Source organism: Triturus cristatus, chromosome 4_1 (assembly GCF_964204655.1).
Source record: "Triturus cristatus chromosome 4_1, aTriCri1.1, whole genome shotgun sequence".
NCBI lineage: Eukaryota > Metazoa > Chordata > Amphibia > Caudata > Salamandridae > Triturus > Triturus cristatus.
Window position 1 is genome coordinate 914,063,454 of NC_140585.1, and position 20,380 is coordinate 914,083,833.

Below are 20,380 nucleotides of genomic sequence, written 5' to 3' on the forward strand. Positions count from 1 at the left end.
TGTTAGCCCCAAGGTGCCTTCAGGTCCTTTGACTTTTTCCCTGTCAGTTGCTTCTACCCTGATGTCAGTTGGCCCCACTAGCATTGTTGAAGTTGGCTCCACCTCAACAGTTCTCGTTCTACTGCCAGAGTCCTTTTTTGTTTTTTTTACCTTTGTTGATGGCGCCAGGGATTGCACCATCTTTTACATCACCTACTATTTCTTTTGCTGCTTGGTGCTGGGAGACCACCTTCAACGATGTTGAAAGTTTGGTGAAAGTGTGCGTGGATGATGTGTCCCCATCAGGCATACTTCTTGGATTTCCAGGAAACTGGTGTTGTTTGGCTTCTGGTACAGGCTTCGAGGCATTGCTAATAAGTGTGTTGTGTTCTGGCGCTGCTCTTAGGGAACTTCTCTTCGAAGGACAGTCTCCTTCAATTTTACCCTCTTTAAGATGCTTCCATCTAGAAATTGCCCCTGCCAATGGGCATGATAACAAAGATCCTACAACCTTGTTCCTCTTTATAAGAACCCTTATTTCCCATTCTTAAGGCACTCTGAATCCTTGTTCGAGCAGTGTGTGATGGGTCTGTCTCTGCTCTGGCTGTTATTGGTCCGGTTGGTACCAGTATCACCTAATTGAGAATGTTCCAGCCCTTTTGTCTTCTTTTCCTCCAAAAGTTGATATGGGGTGGTCCCCCTCTCGGGTTCAGCGGCATGCCATTTGCTCCTTTTTCCTCTCATCTTCATAAGAAGTGGAGAGCGTTGCTGTTTGGGGGAGAAGAGTGTTTTTGTTGGGGGTCTGCTCCTCCTTTCCTATAATGCTATGTTCTTTTTGACCAGTTTCTCACATGGCAGGGCTGGTAGAGTTGGTAATTTCACTCCTCCCAGATAATGTCCATTCCTCCCAGATCATGTTCAGAAGATCATTTGTGGAAGTGATGCATGGTGGTTTTTGGTGCCACCAAACAGCTTATGAGATCTTCATTTAGTCACCTGTATTTAGTCACCTGTGGCACCAGCCATCGGTGTACCTGCCTGTTTCTGCCACTCCGGACGCCCAAGAAAAGTTCAAGATGCTATACTGGATTTGCCCGTCAACGGTTCTCACCTCCCTGGTGCAACAGCTGCTTCATCTCTGAAGATCGATTTAAAACAGCATTTGGCCATTCTAGGGGAATATTCCTTCCAGTGTGTCTATTTGGGATCCCAGTTTTTCTGAGAGTTGCTCCAGGGACATGATACCAGAATGTTGGGCAGGTTTGCTGTAGTTCAGACCTTCATGCTGACATTAATATTTTAACCCTCTTTTTCTGATAGAGACTTCTAACCATAGATTCCTCACCGTTTGAATATTCTCCAGGCATCAGACTAGATCCAGAAACTTTGTTCAGCAGTACAGCTGCACACAGTACGGTGGCACATTGTTGATCTGCACTTCTGCCTTCTGCTCCGGAAATGACCTGCAGATACTACATAAGCACCACTCCCACACGCTGATGTCAGTTCCTTTCTTTCTGCCCCTCCAGGCATGGATCCGAGGCTACCTCTCGTTTCGAATCACTTTACCTCAAAAATGTTCTGTGTGCAAGGGAAATGTCACCTAACAAAATGACAGGTTTTAAGTCCTGCAAGGACTCTCACAAACAAGTATTTGTAACAGATCCTCTCCAGGTTTGCCTGTGGAGACTGTGGACGAGCCACAACTCTAAGGCCTGCAGTGATTGCACGTCGATGAGCCTGAAGGCCATACGAAACGGTGAGGTGAAACTCTATGTAGCTAAGCTCTGGAAAAGTCTTGACAAGACTGGTCCAAGTCAAAGAGTCCGTACCGGTTCCTTCCTGGTCTAGAAGTCACAAGAGTTGTTCTCGAATTCGGTCTTTGTCACGCTCTGAGTCTTCAGCTTAGTCGAAGAAAAACATTTTTTTTAAAGTGGAACTCTGCCCCTTCCTACTTCTCAAATTCTCCCGAGTTTCTGAGGCTGTCAGTGACACCGAGGCAGACTGAAGAGTTCAGTGAGTCTATGTTCCGACTCTTCAGGCCATTACTGACACCCTCTGGTGCACCTGTGGGCTCCAAGGAGCCGAGAGGAACTCCATCTTCGATGCAGCCGGTGGGTTTGCCCTTGGCAACAGCTGAACCCTCCGAAGCATCACCGTGCCCACCCCCTTGCACACGTTGACTGCCTCTGGTTCCACACCCTACACCAGTTCCCAGTTTGTCGATGTTGGCTCAATCGACACCGGAGAAGGTGATGCCTATTGTTCTTTCCGACTTAGCCATTACAGCGTAGACCGAGGCTGCACTTAGTTCCAGTCAATCGACAAATTGTGAGATGCCATCACCCAGCACTCAAGCAAACCTTCAGTTTTGTCTCAGGATCCCTCCCCTGAAATTTTGGTGGTTTAGGCATCCTCTAGTCAGACAAACCCAAATACTACACGACTACTCCGCCCCCATAGGGGGTACAAACATATGGAGACCTTTAGGAGGAGAGTATTTTCTTCCACCAGCTTGGTCCTTCGAGCCGTGAATAACAGCTGCCTGCTGGGCCACTATTCCTATGCTCAAGTCCTTTTAGGTGTCCAACTTCACAATTTGTTGTAGCTTGGACACCACCAATTTAATTGGGCGAACCATTGGCACCAGTGTTGCCTGGCTGTGGTTTTCCAGGTGATGGCCAATCTTTCTACATGAACATGCTGTTTGACAGGACTCGCCAGTTTGAGGACAAGGCGGGTTCCACTCTGTTATGGTCTAAAGAGAGCAGGGCCATAGCACGCTCTCTGGGCTCATCCACCCCACCTTGCCAGCCACATCAGCCTTATCACTCCTTTGGCGTTTTCGGCAGAGGCAGTGCATACCAGCAGCCAATTCCGCCTCAGCAAGGTGGCTGAGGCCTAAGTGCTCAATGCCACCCTGGTCAAGGTCAACAAGCCACCCAGTTCACTGCCCTCTTGTAGCCCACCTTCCAAATGCTTTTAGCATGCCCTTAATGGAGCACTGCCACCTGGTTGGAAGCAGGATCCAGGGGTTCTTATCAGGTTGACAGATGATAAAATTGGGTGGGTTCTGCAGGTAGTCTGGAATGGATACACCTTGCATTTCATTGCCACTCCACCACACCTTGCACCTTCCCAAAACGACTGAGGGATGACCATCTACCCATTTTATGGCACTGTGTGCAAGGCTTGTAGGCAAAGGGGCTTTAAAGAGGGTGTCTGAGCTGGAAGTAGGTTGTGGTTGTTATTCCTACTACTAAAGAAGAACGGAGGTGTTTGTCCTCACTCATCTAAAAACAAAAAGGCATTGGGACCTCAAAGAGGAAGTTCTGGAGCACATAGAGGAAATTAGGCAGGTGGAGCCGGTGCCATGAAGTAATCCAGATGCATCGAGTTCACCGCATAAGAGTATGGCCATACTCCAGGTTGTACAATCCATCAAGGATCCACCAGTCTCAGTGCCTCGAGGAACGACCGCAGCTGCATATCCTCTCGAGGTTGTTCTCCTCCATCTTAGTCATTCTCTCTATGTCACCCTTTAGGGTCAGAATTAAATCTCCTCTCGCTATCAGGAGAGACTCTGGCACTTTTGTTATCCACTCTCCCATTACCGCCAGTCGGGGTTTATAGACCCGGAGGCAAATACCAGGAGGCTACCATCATCTCATCTCCCTGCCACATGCCCTGCAGTGCCGCCCAGCAACCCTGTGCGGTGGACCACAACCTAGACACCTAAAATGGCAGGGACTTGCGCAACAGGATGCTCGTCCTAGCATTTTGCATTTGTCCCTGCCCAAACAATTGTAATTATTACCCCTCTTGTAGGAGGTTCAAGTCTGAAGAGTGATGTATCATGTAGGTCCTAGCCACCCCTCTCTTCACTTTGTTGCCCAACCCATTCACATTCCAGGATAAAGCCTTGAGCGATGTGTCCCCCCCTTCATCGAGATCCATTATTCCTGGCATGCAGGGAAAGATATAGGTGTGTTGTCCGTGATCCCTTTCAAAAACATCCCAGGTTGTCTGCATGAAATACCGTCATAGAAACCCCAATAATCCACCTACCTCCCTACCAGCTTGTCTAGCGGGTTTAGAACTACCTTCCCCCCCAATGCCCGAGATGCCTTTCACCCCACCATAACCAACTCACACATCACCAACTGTAACTCAGGGAAACGTGTTGGTACTGCAAGGCTCTTCCCAACAGCCAATCAGGTCTCACTTTCTGAAGCCATCTCAGCCATCCAGGCCCTTCCAGTCCATGTAGTTCTTGGAGTAATGCCATTCCTCAGGCTATATCATCTGCGGTCATTGGTGTGACAACCAGCAGTGTCATTTCCTCTGAATCCTCACCTAGGGCCTCAGTGCTATTCCCGGATCCATCCGAGTCTCCAGTCAGCAGTGACCACCTGTTCCCGTTCATCCATGGGTTGCACCTCCTCCACCACTCTCGCCCTCCCCATTAGCAACTGGTCTTTTATCGTGGATGGGGGGGGGGGCTGTACTCCGGTTAGAATGATTTTGTTGGAGAAAAGGGAGGTTAGGCTGTTGCACTTGGACTGTGCCAGAGAAGGCGGGAAGGTCTCTGTATATTATTTCTGTACATTGTTTGCATACAATTTCAGGAAGGAACATTGTGTGCTGAATGTAGGTAGTATGAGTTCCTGGCTGTTTTGTGTTTGAATAGGTGGGGAATGTTCTCAATATGCTTTCAGATGAGATTTGCATCTTGTTTATGTCATCAATGCACCAGTTAGATCTCTCTAATTTATATGTGTTGGGAACTTGTTTGAATATGGGAATAACTTGTGCCGTATTTATATAGCTCTAGTAGCGAGGAAGGGTGAGCAATATGTTCTAAGGGCAGTTTTACTGAAAGGATAACATAGTCTGTGGCCTTTTTGCCAATGTGTTCTAAGGTCTCTCAAATTTACAACTGCAGATATGGTTCAGCATTTCGAGGGTGATTAGAGGTAAGCTATTTCAAAGGATTCTTCATCTTCTCATTCCACGCACCCACCAGAGACCTCTGCTCTGCCAATCTGGCCTTGCCACCGTCCCATGTATCCACAAGATCGCAGCTGGAGGAAGATCCTTCTCCTACCTCACAGCAAAGACCTGGAACACCCTGCCTCTCCAACTCAGGCAATCACTGTCACTGCCGCAATTCAGGAAGGACCTCAAGACCTGGCTCTTCGACTGAACCACAGTACCTTCGGCGTATCAGCAGCCCCCCCATAACCTCTCCCCCAGCACCTTGAGACCCTTAACGGTGAGTAGTCAAGCTTTACAAGTCACTTGATTGTTTGATTGATCTTCTACTTGCCAATCTTCCCCACTTGGACTTTCCCAGTTCCCCTTACTCTCTGCCTCTCAGCTTGGGACAATCACTAGCCTTGGTGGCCACAGTGACAAAAGAGTGTCCTTGAGAAAGCCTTTGTTGGTAGCGTAGAGGGGGCCATGAGGTTGTCTTGCTATGCAGAGCTTTAGCGCCCTGCCATATCCAGGTAGCTTGAGGGAATGCGATGCTTTGGAGTGTGCCTTTGTGCCTGCGAGCTCACTCAATAGTTATCCCTGAGAGTCAGATGGGTGTACTGCCCTTTTCAGTTTCAAGCTATGTTTTCCCTTTTTCAGTCCTTCTGCTCTCCCTACTGCCAGGATATGAAGCCGTTGAATTCAGTGTCACATAGATGCCCAAGTCTAGAGATATTAATTTTCATTGATAATAGAAAATCATAGCCCAGGAGTCACAGCAGTTTTCCCATTTTAATATCTCTTAACTGTGATCAGTGACACACTAGATTTTACCATACTAGAATGTTGTTTTTCTTCTCTTCAAAGTGCACCTGTGTTGTTCTAATTATCCTACTGGTTGTGATCATCCAGTGATCATGAACATCATTTTAGGTATTATTGCATTGACAGGATCCTCTGTATTTTCATGTGTTTTATGAACACATAGTTAACAGACGTATGTAAACTGGGTTGTGATTCTTGCACCTTTACCTCCTCTAAGTGAGGCATTGACGAATCCACCTACAGCCCGTGCCTTTCTAAAAGCTCCAGACATCTGTTGAAATGTCATCCTACTGACTACAATGAAGTTTTCCATGATCGTACACCTCTTGCTGAACTATTGACTGACTGCAAAAGGGAATGTGAAACACCTTGTGGAATAGGGCAAGGGGGGATTGTTCAACCTTCTTGCACTGGCTGCAATAGCCTGCCTATGGCCTGCACTGTGCAACTGACGTGCAGAACACCAACACCAAGAAACTGTGAGCCTGATTGTGCCGATCCACTCTTGGGTGGCTCCTGTGGATGGTGTGGCAGCAGGTATTGGTAGGGTAGATATTCCAGCTACTCCATAAAGGCAGTCTAAATAGACCCAGGGGCCCATCATGGATCCCTGACACATGTCGCCCCTGTGTTTCATGACATAACAGAAGCAGAGGAGAAAGACTGGGAGGATACTTAAATGGGTAGGAGTCAAAAGGGTACCTCTTACTATTAGAACCAATCAGAGGGGAAAATACATTGATTGTTTTCCCATATTGAGGAAACCATGGATATTAATTTAATATTCTTAGTCTTTCTTGATGTGATGCACCACAATGAATCAACCTTTGAAGAAATTCAAGTGACTCAGTTCAACTTACCACATTTCTGACAGTGGTATCAGCAATGGGACTGAGAACCTGTAACTGAATCCTGTCTCCAAAAGCGCATATAGGTGCAGCAGCAATTCACTCAGGCTATATGTTTACAACAGCAACATGCTCAAAATGATCTATAAACCTTTCAACAAACAATGAATTGCAAGAAGCCAGATAACTATAACTTGAGGCTCATGAGAAGAATCAGAAAGCCATAACTGTTAACCCACGTAAGTGCTACTTCCAGAAGGCACTTAAACATACATTAGTCACTACTGCAGTAGTATAGTAAGGGGTACTACCCGGAATACTTCTTTGCAGAATTTGAAGGAGCTGCAAGAAACACTTCCTGGCAGTGAAGCAAGTATAGTACCATTTTGTTACGCTGAGATATGCCGAATGTATACCACACATCAAATCCTTATGAATCTACCCTGTATGCTGATATCAAGCAAGTTGTGCTAGAAAGACTAGAGTTCCAACAAAGAGACCTAATGCCAACATTTGCAGAGCTTTAGACTGAAATCAAGAGGAACTCCTATAAAGGTTTACTGCAGGATGAATGACATGGCTGATAAGTGGCTCCATATTATCCCATCACATCAGAGACAAAACTATTATGGTCCAGTTCATAGAAGCACTGCCTCCTTCCATTCAATGTTGGGTAGCCAATACCCAAATCCCACCCTAACCGGCATTATGGATCTGGCCTCTGCCTACCAAAGTATGTCTTCCAGACGAACCCTGATGTAGTCCCAACCCACATGCCCCAGAGTCCCACCTTTTATAACTGTAAGTCAAGGAAGAGTGCAAAATGACACCAGCGTAAGACTTATATTGTCAATACAAGATAGTCCTGTAAAACTTTAATTGTTAATACCAGATAGTCCTGTCAGGAGAGCCTTAGGGTGATTTACATTTCCTCCCATGGGACCCCAGTGTTATAATTGTCGACAATGGGACCACTTTGCATGTTCTATGCCCACACAAGACCACACCTACATTTATTGATGCCAGGTTTGCAACTATTGACTACACCAAAACGTTCCCAGGTGGATGTTCTTACATCTAGGAGGTACCCAGTAGAGGTTTGGTGAATGTACAAATGCTTACAGACCGCCATACTTTCAGACTTTTGTGCTGGTGTTCAGACAGAAGGACAAAGGCCAATGACTTGTATAGATAGCCATACCCAAACATATCCTAATAAAATGACACATTTGGGTAAGACAAAAAAAAACATGAGAACTGGTAACCAGAGAACTCAATTGCCCAAACCTGTAATATTTGGGATCAATGCCTCTGCATTCAGTGACCCGCTCCATTCCTCGCAATCTTTACAGATATAGTGGATGGAAGTCCAGTATGGGAAAGTCGACCTTTTCAAGATAAGAAGTAAAATTCTTAAAATCAAAAACCAGAAACAGAGAGAGCCTAGGGTTTAACCTCTCGTTCTGTGGAATGGAATCAAACAATCATAGTATGTTCCAGCATGAACATTCACAAGATGCGTCGTTGCAATATACCTTGCTTTGGGCAAGGAAATAAGGAAGTATGGAATGCATACCTACTTGCCCTTGTTTTCAAGAAGGCTTAGTGTACAGGATGGGATCCAACACCCGCAGAAGCAATCATTAGTAACAAACCCTTTCAGAAATATTGCTCTACCATTATGCGAGGACACCAGGTTCCAGGAAAAACACAAAAGTTGGTGCTCAAAAGATCTTTTTGGTCTAGTGTGTATACAGAAACCACCTGGTATTTTAAGAAGTGCATGGAGTGCCAACTGAAGAATCCTGGTGGACTGCTATTAGTTCCACTCGAGCCTATACCCATCATCCCAAGTACCCTTCCAGAGGAACAGAATGAACCTGATTGCCTAGTAGAGCCATCCAGAAGAACCCACTGATTCACCATTGTAATTGTAGACTGTGCAACTTGAAATCCTAGCACATTTCCTTTGCAATATAAAACTGCAATTCATATCTGTGATGTCCTAGTTTCTTTATTTGCCAGAGTGGGTGTTACGAGTGAAATCATCATGGATCAAGGAACCCATTTTTTATGTCCCAGATAATGTCATAAATGTGTAACCCTGTGAAAATACATCACATTAAGACCTCAATGAATCATCACAGATGGGTGAGTGGAAAGATTTAATCAGATGATCAAAGAAATGCTAAGGTAGGTGGGTTTGACCTGTAGCTGTAGATTGGTATAAAATATTATCCTTGATTTCCTTCGCCCTGAGTTAATATCCATGGTCCTTTCTTACCTGATGTTCTACTATGAATAAACCATTAAAGAAATTCAAGTTACCGTCCGCCTCCCTCATTTCTCTCACCCCGCAACTGCAAGGATCAGGGGAAAAAGCCGAACACCCCTCATTCGGCTTTAGAACTCATAACAGGACATGTATTACGAGGCTAAGGACGCTACACGTGCCTTGAGTACTCTGTGTGCACAACAAAGGTAAGGGGGTTTCAGTGTTATTTACTTACTGAGGTGATATACGAGGCACATGATCACACAGCAGACCTACCATGACACGAAGGGCGACGGATGGGGTGCTTTTGCTGCTCTCCACCGGTTTTAACTGGACAAGTACACCAGTAATGTTGTCAATTTGGAAAAGCTCAGTATCTGCACATGAAATAATAGCACAAATCAGAAATATAAATAGGCAAATCTAAAAAAAGTGAATTCAGGTTTTTACATTGATGTTTAGTTAAACTGCACATTGATTCCCCTTATTGGCAACACGTTGCTGACTTTGGCATTGGTTGTCCCGGGAGCTATGTGCTGCCAAACACATTGCTTCACTCCAGGTTTATACTAAATTCATCACCGTCTGCAACTGAAAGAACATTTATAGGACACATTAATTTGCCACTGAAAATATAAGGAATCAAGTATTTAGGGACAGATATCCCTTCCTTCCAAGTGGGTCAGTTTTACAGTGAGGTGATTCCACCTGAAGAAAAATCCTTTGAGCATATTGGAGCTTTTTTCTGGGTCTGAAATTCCTGCATGATTCGGAATTTTCCTGCTGGGAATGAGTGATAAACACACAGATTCAGGGTTATTGTGCTCAGTTCCTGCACATTTTCCTCTTTTCTGCCAGATTTTACCACATATCTACTGAATTGAAAAGGGGAAAAATTGTGGATATGCAATGTTAGTGCAAAACTCGGAACAACAGGACCGGGTGCAAACAATCTTTGACCGTGATCCCAGTATGCCAAGTTCACTCGGTTTGAGAGCCATTGGTTTTTAACCACAATACTGTGCATCACTGACTACTATATCTTCCAATAAATGTCACAATACATCCTAGACAGCACGGCTAGAGATGGTAACATGGCCTGTGTCCTTCTTAGCTTTTGCTTGTTACTGTACATCACTTTTCTAAGGAACATCATTGATTATTGCAATGGAGCGCTGCAAAGTATGTGCTAAGACTGAGCTTGTGGATTCTTTAAGGTTAATTATAGACAGAAAATAACAAAATGGCCATCTTATTGACCAGAGGCAAGTAGACATATTTTTGTATGTGGGGTAGGAAATGAGTCTAGCCTCACCTATTAGTGTACAGAGTGTAAAGAGAGTACTACTGGGGCAGATTAGTTTTATAATCAGGAGCACATTGGTGTGGTGTGACACCCTGGTTTACACTTGCAGGGTCCCACTGTTTATAGCTAGAGGGCTCCTTAGCACCTGAGTTGGTAAAGAAACCAACAATCTCATGGTTAAGCAGTTCCATAGGGGTTCCGTGTCTATTCAGGGGCGTGGCTGCGGCTTGGGTCTTGTCTTGCTATCACACTAGTGGGTCACCTTCTTAAGAGGAAGTACAGGGCGCCGCACTGGAGAAATATACTCTGCTGTTCGACATTGTTGGCTCTACAGTGCATATGGAGAGTACTGCACTGGTTTGGGTAGTCTGTGATGGCCTTGCGTGGTTGCTAGGGCAGTGGTAGTGTAAAATGTCAGTTCATTCCGCGAAACAGGCTGAACTATGCAGTCTAAACAACGCATGGCTTAACAATGCAGGCAGAACCACGGACGTCTAAACTACGCATATGCCTTTACCACGCATATGCGTGGTTTAGACGTCAGTGTTAGTTAGCGCTCTAGACTTGGGCGAATGGTCCGACTAGGTGGATGGTCGGAGGTGACTTCCTGCCCAGACAAGGGTCTTGGTGAGGGCTTGGTGAGTAAAAAAATGTTTTATTACTTTTTTTCTAATTTTGATTATTTATACTTTAAATGGGGGCAGTTTTAGGGCTTAGGGTGGGGGACTGGAATGTTGTTTAGTTCTGGGGTGAAGGTTTTAGGGCTCAGGGCAGGGGGGGCGGGTCGAGTTTTGGGTTGAAGGTTTTAGGGCTCAGGGCAGGGGGTCGAGTTGAGTTCTGGGTTGAAGTATTAAGGACTTAGGTGTGGGGGGCCGGGCCAATATCAACTCTGGGGGCCAGGTTTTAGGGCTCAGGGCGTGGAGGGGCTGGGGTGATTAAGGGCTGGGGTGGGGTGGGCTTCGTATTTAGGACTGGGGTGGGCTTATAGGATTCGGTGTGGGGGGGCTGGGGTGTTTTTAGGGTTGGAGTCGTACTCAGGGCAGGTGGCTGGGTTTTAGGACTTAGGGCGGAGGCTAGGGCAGAACCTTAACCATGCATATACCTTTACCAAATATGTCATTACAACTAAATTTGTTGTAAAAGCATGTTTGGTAAAGGCATGCGCGATTAAGACGCGGTCATAGTCAAGACCGTGTTATTCTGCCTTGCGTAGTTGGGGATTGCGTGGTTGCAACATACAACAGTTCATTCCATGTGGCACTCCTGCTTCCCAGGGGCGTTCCAGCAGATTTTTAGAACTTAAATAAAATTCTACATGTGCTTAGTTTTGTAAAATTATATAAAGATGCAGCAAATTGTGTCCCATCAATTCCCTCTTGCAAATATGAACCATTTGCTGAGGGTCCTAGTGTACAGGTCAGGCTCATTTCAGTGGCAGCTCACAATAAGTGCCACGTCCTCCTCACAAACTCAGCTTGTTTCAGTTACCCTATAAAAGTGAGTACTTTCGTTACTCTAGCTCCACCTCCATATTTCACTTTCACCCCCTTCCCTGGTAAAAAATGTAAATTCACTAGCTTACCAATGAGGTGAGTTACTTAAAACCGTAGACGCTGCACTGTACTAAACCCTCTTTTTAATATTCAAACCCACTATCAGTGTCAGCCAGTGACTCAATTGAAATGTTGCCACATTCCAAAGGACAAGTGTGAATCTTATGACTAGTTCTTGTGAGTGTGGCCATGTGCACTCCATCTTAAAGCAGTGACTTTCATTTTCATTGTAAGTTTCTACGGGGCTGTGTACAATCTACCCAATCCCACTATTTACTGTACTTAAGCTGAACTAACACCTTAAGCAGCCACCAGTCTTGTTCTTAAAATCACACTTTCATTATTATTATACATGCATATTTGGCTGAGGTAAAATGCAGCCCTTGTCCTGGCACTGGGAATTATTCATGGCATGGATGCAGTGTTCACTATGCACACTGTAGGAGGTCAAGATGCAGCTATTAATGTGGTTGGCGCTTATACAAACATCACACCAAAACCTTAGAGTGTGTTTCACGCTGCCACTCCAACAGCACGCCACACTCCAATTGCAACCACATCTAATATAATCAACACAACAGTCTAGGCAGTAATTAACACATCCCCATGTGCACTTAAGGCAACACAGCCACATAGCTAGCTAAACAATGCCACTCCACCACCAAATCCCTCCCCTCATACACGTCACAGTCTACAAAGAGTACATCTGTTAAATAAATACTGCTTTCACAATCCTACTAGAAGGCCCGAAATATTAAAATGTAGTCGACCTTAACTCACATGTACAAGACACATTAGACACAATACCTAATGTGCACAATATGACACCCAAGCCAGATAGCTGGCTAAATGCTTCCTACTCAACAGCACATCTCTATCCTTCCCCAAACTATATATAACTATTCACAGCAGGTTGATTCAGCTATTCCACACCACATGCACACAGCATTGCATCCAATGCATATAATCAGCTAAAATGCCTCTTCGTAGAACATTCTTCGCATAGAGAGCAATGGCCAATCATGCACCATAGCTTATCAAATTCAATGGCAAAAGTAACTTAGCGCATGCATTTATGGATGCGACACACTACAAATATCCCTGACAAGATCATACACTTCATATTTGACCCATTATCAAACACAAAAATCTCTCAATCATTACATAACTGCAAGATTGCCACAATCCAAACACAGTTGCAAAAGACTACTCAGTTCTGGTGCATTCTCAAAAGATAAATTATTTGGTATGATGCTCCATTAAGAGCTCACTTAAAGCAGTAAACATGAGAACTTTTCAGAGACGTGAAATGCTGGATCCCACTCCTGGTTGGTGCTGGCACAGTGTCATCTGCTTCTGGTGGCGGCATGCCACAACTAACAATGTTCAAACAAAAGTGCATGAAGGAAGGATTCCTTCTGCTGGCGTGACCACTCTTTCGTGGGCAACTGAATTGCCATCTTCAAAACTTAATATTATAATTTAAAAAACTTTTGAGCAGATAATCATTGATCTTCAAATGAATTTATTTTCAATGATGGTTGCATTTAAACTTCATGCAAAATTCATTCTTGTCAAATTGGGAATATGTCATCCAACTTTATGAACAATGTTAATAAACCCAATGCATTTCGGGTCCAATCATGACCCTGCATCAGGGGGCTTCATTGCCGTTACTGCAATTACAAAGAACAAAAAGGCGATTCATCATACAGTCCTGATATATTTAAAAAAACCATACTGCTGTTTGGAGCGTAATGGTATAGAACGCGGAATCATGCAAGTCATGCAGAAGATGCAAAGTACGTCAAATGGTGCAAGCTATAAGATATTGAGATGAAAGAGTTCATTTTGTGCACAAAGCGTCAAAAATAATCGAAAAAGTGAACGTGCAGTGAAACTAGTGTTCAAAAACATGGTGCAAAAGTAAACTGTCTGGTGCTCACGGTCGAAGTATATTTGCAAAGGTGGTTGCAGTTAAACGCGATGTTCGTTCCGGGTTTCATACACCAGAAACACGTTGGGTGACGCATAAGGCGTACCTGTGTTGAACTAACTATGGCTTTTGAAAGTGATAACGATGAACGTTCGCAAGTTTTTGCTTTGAAGTTATACTTTGAAATGTGAACCTGCGGTTAAACTAATATGCAATAACGCGGTTCGGAAGTGAACTAACGAATGTTAGTAGTTGGGACATAACATATGTTCCGAGTTTACACGGTTGTAGCTGTATTCAGCGAAAAAGTTTCGTTAAAATTGTGCTACAAAAAGTGAACGTACGGTGAAGCTGAACGGGCAGATACTAGCGATCGAGGCATTAATTAAAGAGTGGTTACAGGTCGAACATAACGTGAGTTCCAAGCTTACCCGGTTAGACGGTCATAGCTTCATTCATCGGAAACACGTCAGTTGACGCATAAGACGTACCAGTAATTGAACTCACTGAGGCATTTAAAAGTGGAAAGTGAAGACAGTAAACGTGCGCAAGTGCAAGCAGTTAGACATAGAAAGAGTCCATGCGCAGAAAAAAGAAACAGGAAGTTCAACATGCATTGCTTCTTGGCTTGTTGCAAGATGATGCCAACATAGTAAATATTTACGAAGGGAACATGAATACACATTATAAACGCTCCTAAATATAAATGAAATTGCTAATCATGAAAATAAACAGTTATGTTCAACCAGAATCACAACGTGATAATATTAGCCTTCAAAGATAGAGTTGGAATTTAAAGAAAACAGTTAAATTCAATGCGATCATTCATCCCCAGGGGTTGTGGGGATTGTAGTTTTTTGGTCCAATAAAATTCTGAACGTGCTAAGGTTTTTTGGGGATCCATATCTTTTCGTGGCTTTTGTGCCTCCAAAACAGTGAAACGTAGTTGTGTGAGGTTATGTCTTGCTTCCATCCAGTGTGATGCAACAGTTGATCTCTCATTTTTGTTACGGATGTTGCTTTTGTGTTCTCCTATGCGTATTTTCACTTTTCTTTCAGTCCTGCCTACATAAATTTTGCCACAAGGGCATTTAAGTGCATAAATCACATTGGATGTGTCACAAGTACTGGAGTGTCGTAATTTAATTTTGTTGCCTTTAGTCGGATGAATGAAACCGTCTCCTACCATCACATTGTTGCAATGCACACAGTTCATACATTTCTGCATGCCTTTAAAGGTTTTAATGGGACTGCTGGATGTTTTTGTGAGCAGTTCTTTCAGATTCTTAGATCTTTGCATTGCAAATGTCGGGCTTTGCGGGAATAGAGTGAATAGATCTGGTTCAGTTTGGATAATGTTCCAATGTTTCATAATAATGGATTTGATTGTGGTGGCTTGAGTGGAGTGTTTCAGTACGCACACTAATGGATTGTATTGTTTTTTGTTTGTGCGACCTAGTAGACTGTTGCTATCTGTAGATGCAAGCCTTTGTTTAGGATCTTCTAGGATCTGAACAGGATAACCTCTTTTGCTAAATCTATCCATAAATTGATGGGTGATGTCAACAGTGTCTTGTGGATTAGAAGTGATTCTTTTCAATCTGATAAATTGTGAAAAACGTAAATGTTTCTTCAAAGTGGGTGGATGAAAACTGTTGACATGAAGAGAATTGTTTCCATCAGTAGGTTTTATGTATACATTGGTTCTGATGATACCATGATCAATTTGGATGAGTACGTCAAGAAAGTTGATGCTTAGTTTATCTATGTGATGGGTGAATTTGATCCGGTTGTGTATGTGATTTAGATCCAAAATATTCTGTCCAAGATGGCTCGCGTCTCCTTTCCAAATTACGAGAATGTCATCAATGTAACGCTTGAATAGGACCAAGTTTTCAGACAATTATTGATTGTTTATAATGTGATCATGTTCTAGTTTGGCCATGAAAATGTTCGCGTAAGAAGGGGCTCCAGCAAAGCCCATGGAAGTTCCATTCTTTTGGGCTTAGAACACACCCTACCACTCAAAATAGCTGTGGTATAATGCAAACTGTAATAGTTCCATAAGGAACACCTTTTCAGCTTTGATGTTATTGTGTTTTAATAGAGCCCATTCAATAGCATCCATTCCATCAGCGTTTGGAATGGAAGTATAAAGAGCGGTAACGTCCACAGTACATAAACACCAGTTCTCAATACCATTCAAGTCCAATTCTTTCAAAAATTTCAGGAGAGCTGTGGTGTCTTTTACATATGACTCTTGTTGTTGTACGATGGGTTGCAAAAAATAATCAAGATATCTACCTATAGGTTCAGACAATGAGCCACATGCTGAAACTATGGGGCGAAAAGGTGGTTTCTCCAAGTTCTTGTGAATTTTTGGTAACATATACAATTTAGGCCATCGTGGATAAATTGTATATAGAAACTTTCTGGTTTTTTTGCTGATCCAACTCATCTCTTCTGCCCGTGTAAGAATCTGATTGAGAAGACTCTGGTAGCTTGAAGTGGGATCTTGGTCTAACTTGGTATAAGTATCATGGTCTGTGATGTGTTGCATCACACTTTGTTCATAAAAATCTGTGTTTAACACCACTAGTGCGCCTCCTTTGTCAGCCTTTAAAAAGGTCAATTGTGGATTATTTGCTAGCTGTTTCAAGGTACTCCAATCTTTTGGAGAGAAATGTATTTTGGTGTTTTTGCGAAAGTTTATTTTCATGATATCTGCTTTAACCAACCGTTCAAAGGTATCAATGGATTTATGTGATATAGGTGAACAAAACGTGCTTGTCATGGGACATCTGGGGGTACGATGGCGCAAAGCTAAAACTTCTACCAGTCTTGCAATTTTAATATTATCTAATTTTACTTCATTGTCTGCCTTTTCTACATATAATATATATGCTACAATGGTTCAGGGATAAAGTACTAAGAAAGAACAACAGTTACACAATAATAAAAAAAAGAATTTAAGTGTAAATCAGGCAATTTAAATTATTTTTTACAAACATACAAAATCTAATACAAACAAAAACAAATAGTTAGTGCTCCCAAGGTACACTCAATAAACATATACAGAAAATACAATACAATAGGTGAGGAATGAAAATCCAAGTGTTTGTCCGTATTATGACAGGTACATTTTGCAATTTATGCTTCCTCTTGATTTGCCAAAAGAGATCGTGGATGGCGTTTCAACCCCAATAATTTGCTAGGTCATCATCAAGACAGACAAAAATATTCAAGAGCAATCAAACAATTAAACCTTGCGTGTAGCCTATAATACTTTCAATTAATTTCAGAAAGAGGTTTCAAAACATCTGGTCGGTAAATTCACGACCCTCATACCTAAAAACTCACAGGGAACCAGAGTTTCCATGTCACATATATGCAGAAATCCACTATTTCTCAAGAGTCAAATTCCGTCAATATTTTGAGATATAAGGCATATAAACAATTCAAAAAGCCCCGGGGAAAATGAATTCACGAGGTGATTTAGCAAATCAAGAGGAAGCATAAATTGCAATATGTACCTGTCATAATACGGACAAACACTTGGATTTGTATTCCTCTGCCATTGTGTGTCTTTTGTTTACATTGTGATTTTCTGTATATGTTTATTGAGTGTAACCTTGTGAGGACTAACTATTTGTTTTTGTTTGTATTGGATTTTGGATGTGTTTGTAAAAAATAATGTAATTTTTTTTTTAAAAACGTACTTTACAAAATCATTTTTGGTGGGTACCTTGTGGTTTTTGCTTGTTGGTCTGATTTACGCATTTTGTTTTTTAATTATAGTGTAACTGTTGTTCTTTCTTAGTACTTTATCCCTGAACCATTGTAGCATATATATTGCTTGTTGGCCCCAGTTCTAGAGAGTAGAGCTGCCCCTGTTTGATGTAATTTTTATAAAGCACTTTCCGTGCTCACATCCCTCGTCTTCTTCAATGGCACAGGATTCTTCAAATTCCAAGATTGGTCCAATCCAGTAGTGTTTGCAACATCATACCTTTTATTATGCAGCTTGTACTCAGTTGTTTTTTTCTTATTCAGCTCGTCTCTTTATATCTTGCTTCCATACACGTATTACCGGTTTCTTACCACAGTAATTTTCACATTTTGAGAATTGTCTGAAAATGTTTTCAGTCTAGTTCAGCACAATGAAGAAAGCCGAAAGAACATTCCAACATGGGTTGAAGTTAAGGGTAACAAAGCTAATCCCCAATGGGAGCATACTTCTGTTTGGTACTCAACAAATTTGGCAGCAATGGTCATATGCCACAACATTAGTCCAAGTCCTAGTAACAAATCAACTTTAGTGCTTAACTTCCCAAGTCCAACTGCCAGAAAAACACCCAAATTACACAAAATCAAAACTACAAATCAGGGAGAAGCACTCAAGATTTTGAATAGTCCTTGATCGTATATCACTGGATCATTAGTTGTAAAATATTCAGAATGTATTCTTCAATCTTCTTTTTGCCTTATAACAAACAACATGTCAGCTTAGGCAACGCATTTCATCCCTACAAAGGGACTTTATTAGGGATCAATTATGGGTATTGTCATGAGCAAAATACCTGCCAAACAATTCTTCAATGACCACAGCTAATACCCCAATAAGCAACAACAGTGCAAACATAGCAAGGGACTGAAGCAGTGACAACAGCTGCCACCATGAACAGGGATACCAGTAACAATAACTGTAGTTGCACAGCAAAGACAACCGCAACCACCTCGGAAGAGACAACCGCAATCAGAGCAGCAGGAACAAATAGCAGCAACCACATACATTAAAACAAAAGGCCCCATAATAACATCTGTTATGACAGCAGCGACCACAGCTACCACCAAGGCAGGTGCAAAAACAGCTGCCAGCGGTTCAGGGACCACTGATGTAAACATAGCACTGACCACAGCTGCCACCATGGCAGGGCCACCATCACCTGCAAGCAAGGCATTGACAAAAACAGTGAGCACTTTGGAATAACAGCAAAGGCAGCAGCAGTAACAGCTGCGATCACAGCAACAAAAGCTGCAAATGCAGAAGGGACAACAATAGCAACAACAGCTGCAACAATTGCAGGATTCACAGCAATGACCACCATCAACAAGGACCACAGTAGAGCCCTTTGCTGCCACCATAGCTGGGATAGCATTGGGCACCACAACAACATCTGCTACTACAGAAGAGACCACAACAGCAACGACTATCACAAGAGTAATGACCACAGCTGCTGCAATTGCATTGTCCTCAGTAGGGACCCACCAGTGACCACAGCAGCAAAAACAGCTTTTCAGCAAGGATGGTACAAAAGTATTGATCACAATTATAATCACAGCAGGAACAATAACAAAAACAACAGAATGTCAACACCAGTGACTACAGTTGTATCCGATGAGAGAAACAAAAAGTGATGAGTGCTTGAATCATCTCAGCTACTTGTAATTTCTCTGGGATGTATTCCAGGCCATTGTGGTTTTGCTCCCTTTGCAAACACAGACAGGGGGCAACCATATGCACATCAATCTTGGTTCTGCTACAGTTGGAACAGTCTAGCCCAAACTGCTAAGCCGTGTTCTCTTTCAATATTAGTACACGTAAACCCAGACTGGTTTCAGCTTACTGGGACTTATCATAGAGAAGCAGATTGAGTTTTATGGCAAAGCAAGCGTGGCACCGATGTTTGAGTATACCGGTCACACTTTGCCATCTCACAGCGAAAAACAAGCAAGCATTGGTAAAGCAAGTAGGTCTGGGTTAGATGTGCAAAATATAAACAAATGATTGGACAACTTTAGGCCTAATCTACTGCACCAACCAAAGAGCTCCTCTGTCAATGAATGGTTGTGCCCTCCTCGTAAGGCTGGTTGTCCTCAGCCACACAATTGAAAGCGATGCATCCCTGAGAGCCATCAATCAAACTTTATTTCCTCATTCAATAAAATAATAATCCATGGACATTATAAGCAATGCGTTTTGCTCTTCAACATGAAGCTTCCTCAGGGTATGCTGGTATAATGATAATTAAGAGTCCCATTCCAGAATATATAGTGGACATATGTCTGCATGCGTACTCATAAACCCAATCAAATATTGTGGATATAATTTACTATTGAAGGAGCATTCTTGAATGACAAATGGGACTATCGTGAATGAATGTGTTTGAATCATATGATTTTTTATTGGTATAGATGTCTGCAAAGACTGTTTCTTCTTTGTTTGTGTGCAACATTCCGCCTTTGTATGTCCCCTGTTGTGGTACAATGCAGCAGGTTACACAGAATGACAGCACAAATGATCTGGTGGATTTGTGCATGCCTGGTTTTGTATGCATACGTGCATTAAAGCTAGGTCTATTGCTTGTGACAGTGCTTGTTAAGAATTACAATGTACACAAATATGTGTAAGTCATTCATAGAAAAATGTAGCTAGAATCTACACATATTCGTAGTAATTAGGCTTACCTGGCAGGATTGAATAGGTGACAGCAGCCATCAGTCCCCTGTCTCCATCTTCGGCATAGATTGGTCCTGGAGTGAGCTCCAAAGCAATGACCTACAGGGAAACATTGCAGATATTAGCCACCCACATCATGCAACAGTGAGCTGATACACATTCTGACCTGTGACTAAGGGTCTTGTCAGAAGAACCATCTTTGAAAGGGGAGTGAGGACACC

The 20,380-nt window shown here is 42.8% G+C and overlaps 1 protein-coding gene across 2 annotated transcripts in view; it reads right to left on the minus strand.

Annotated features, from left to right (window-relative positions):
- LOC146855791 (protocadherin-15-like) overlaps positions 1 to 20,380 on the minus strand; it is a 261,208-nt gene that overhangs the window by 37,147 nt on the left and 203,681 nt on the right. For both annotated transcript variants that reach the window (XM_085653702.1, XM_085653701.1), the window contains exons 9-10: positions 20,168 to 20,258; positions 9,181 to 9,281 (exon numbers count right to left, since the gene is read on the minus strand). In XM_085653702.1, the coding sequence (XP_085509828.1) occupies positions 9,181 to 9,281; positions 20,168 to 20,258 (192 nt within the window). The remainder of the gene's footprint in view (positions 1 to 9,180; positions 9,282 to 20,167; positions 20,259 to 20,380) is intronic.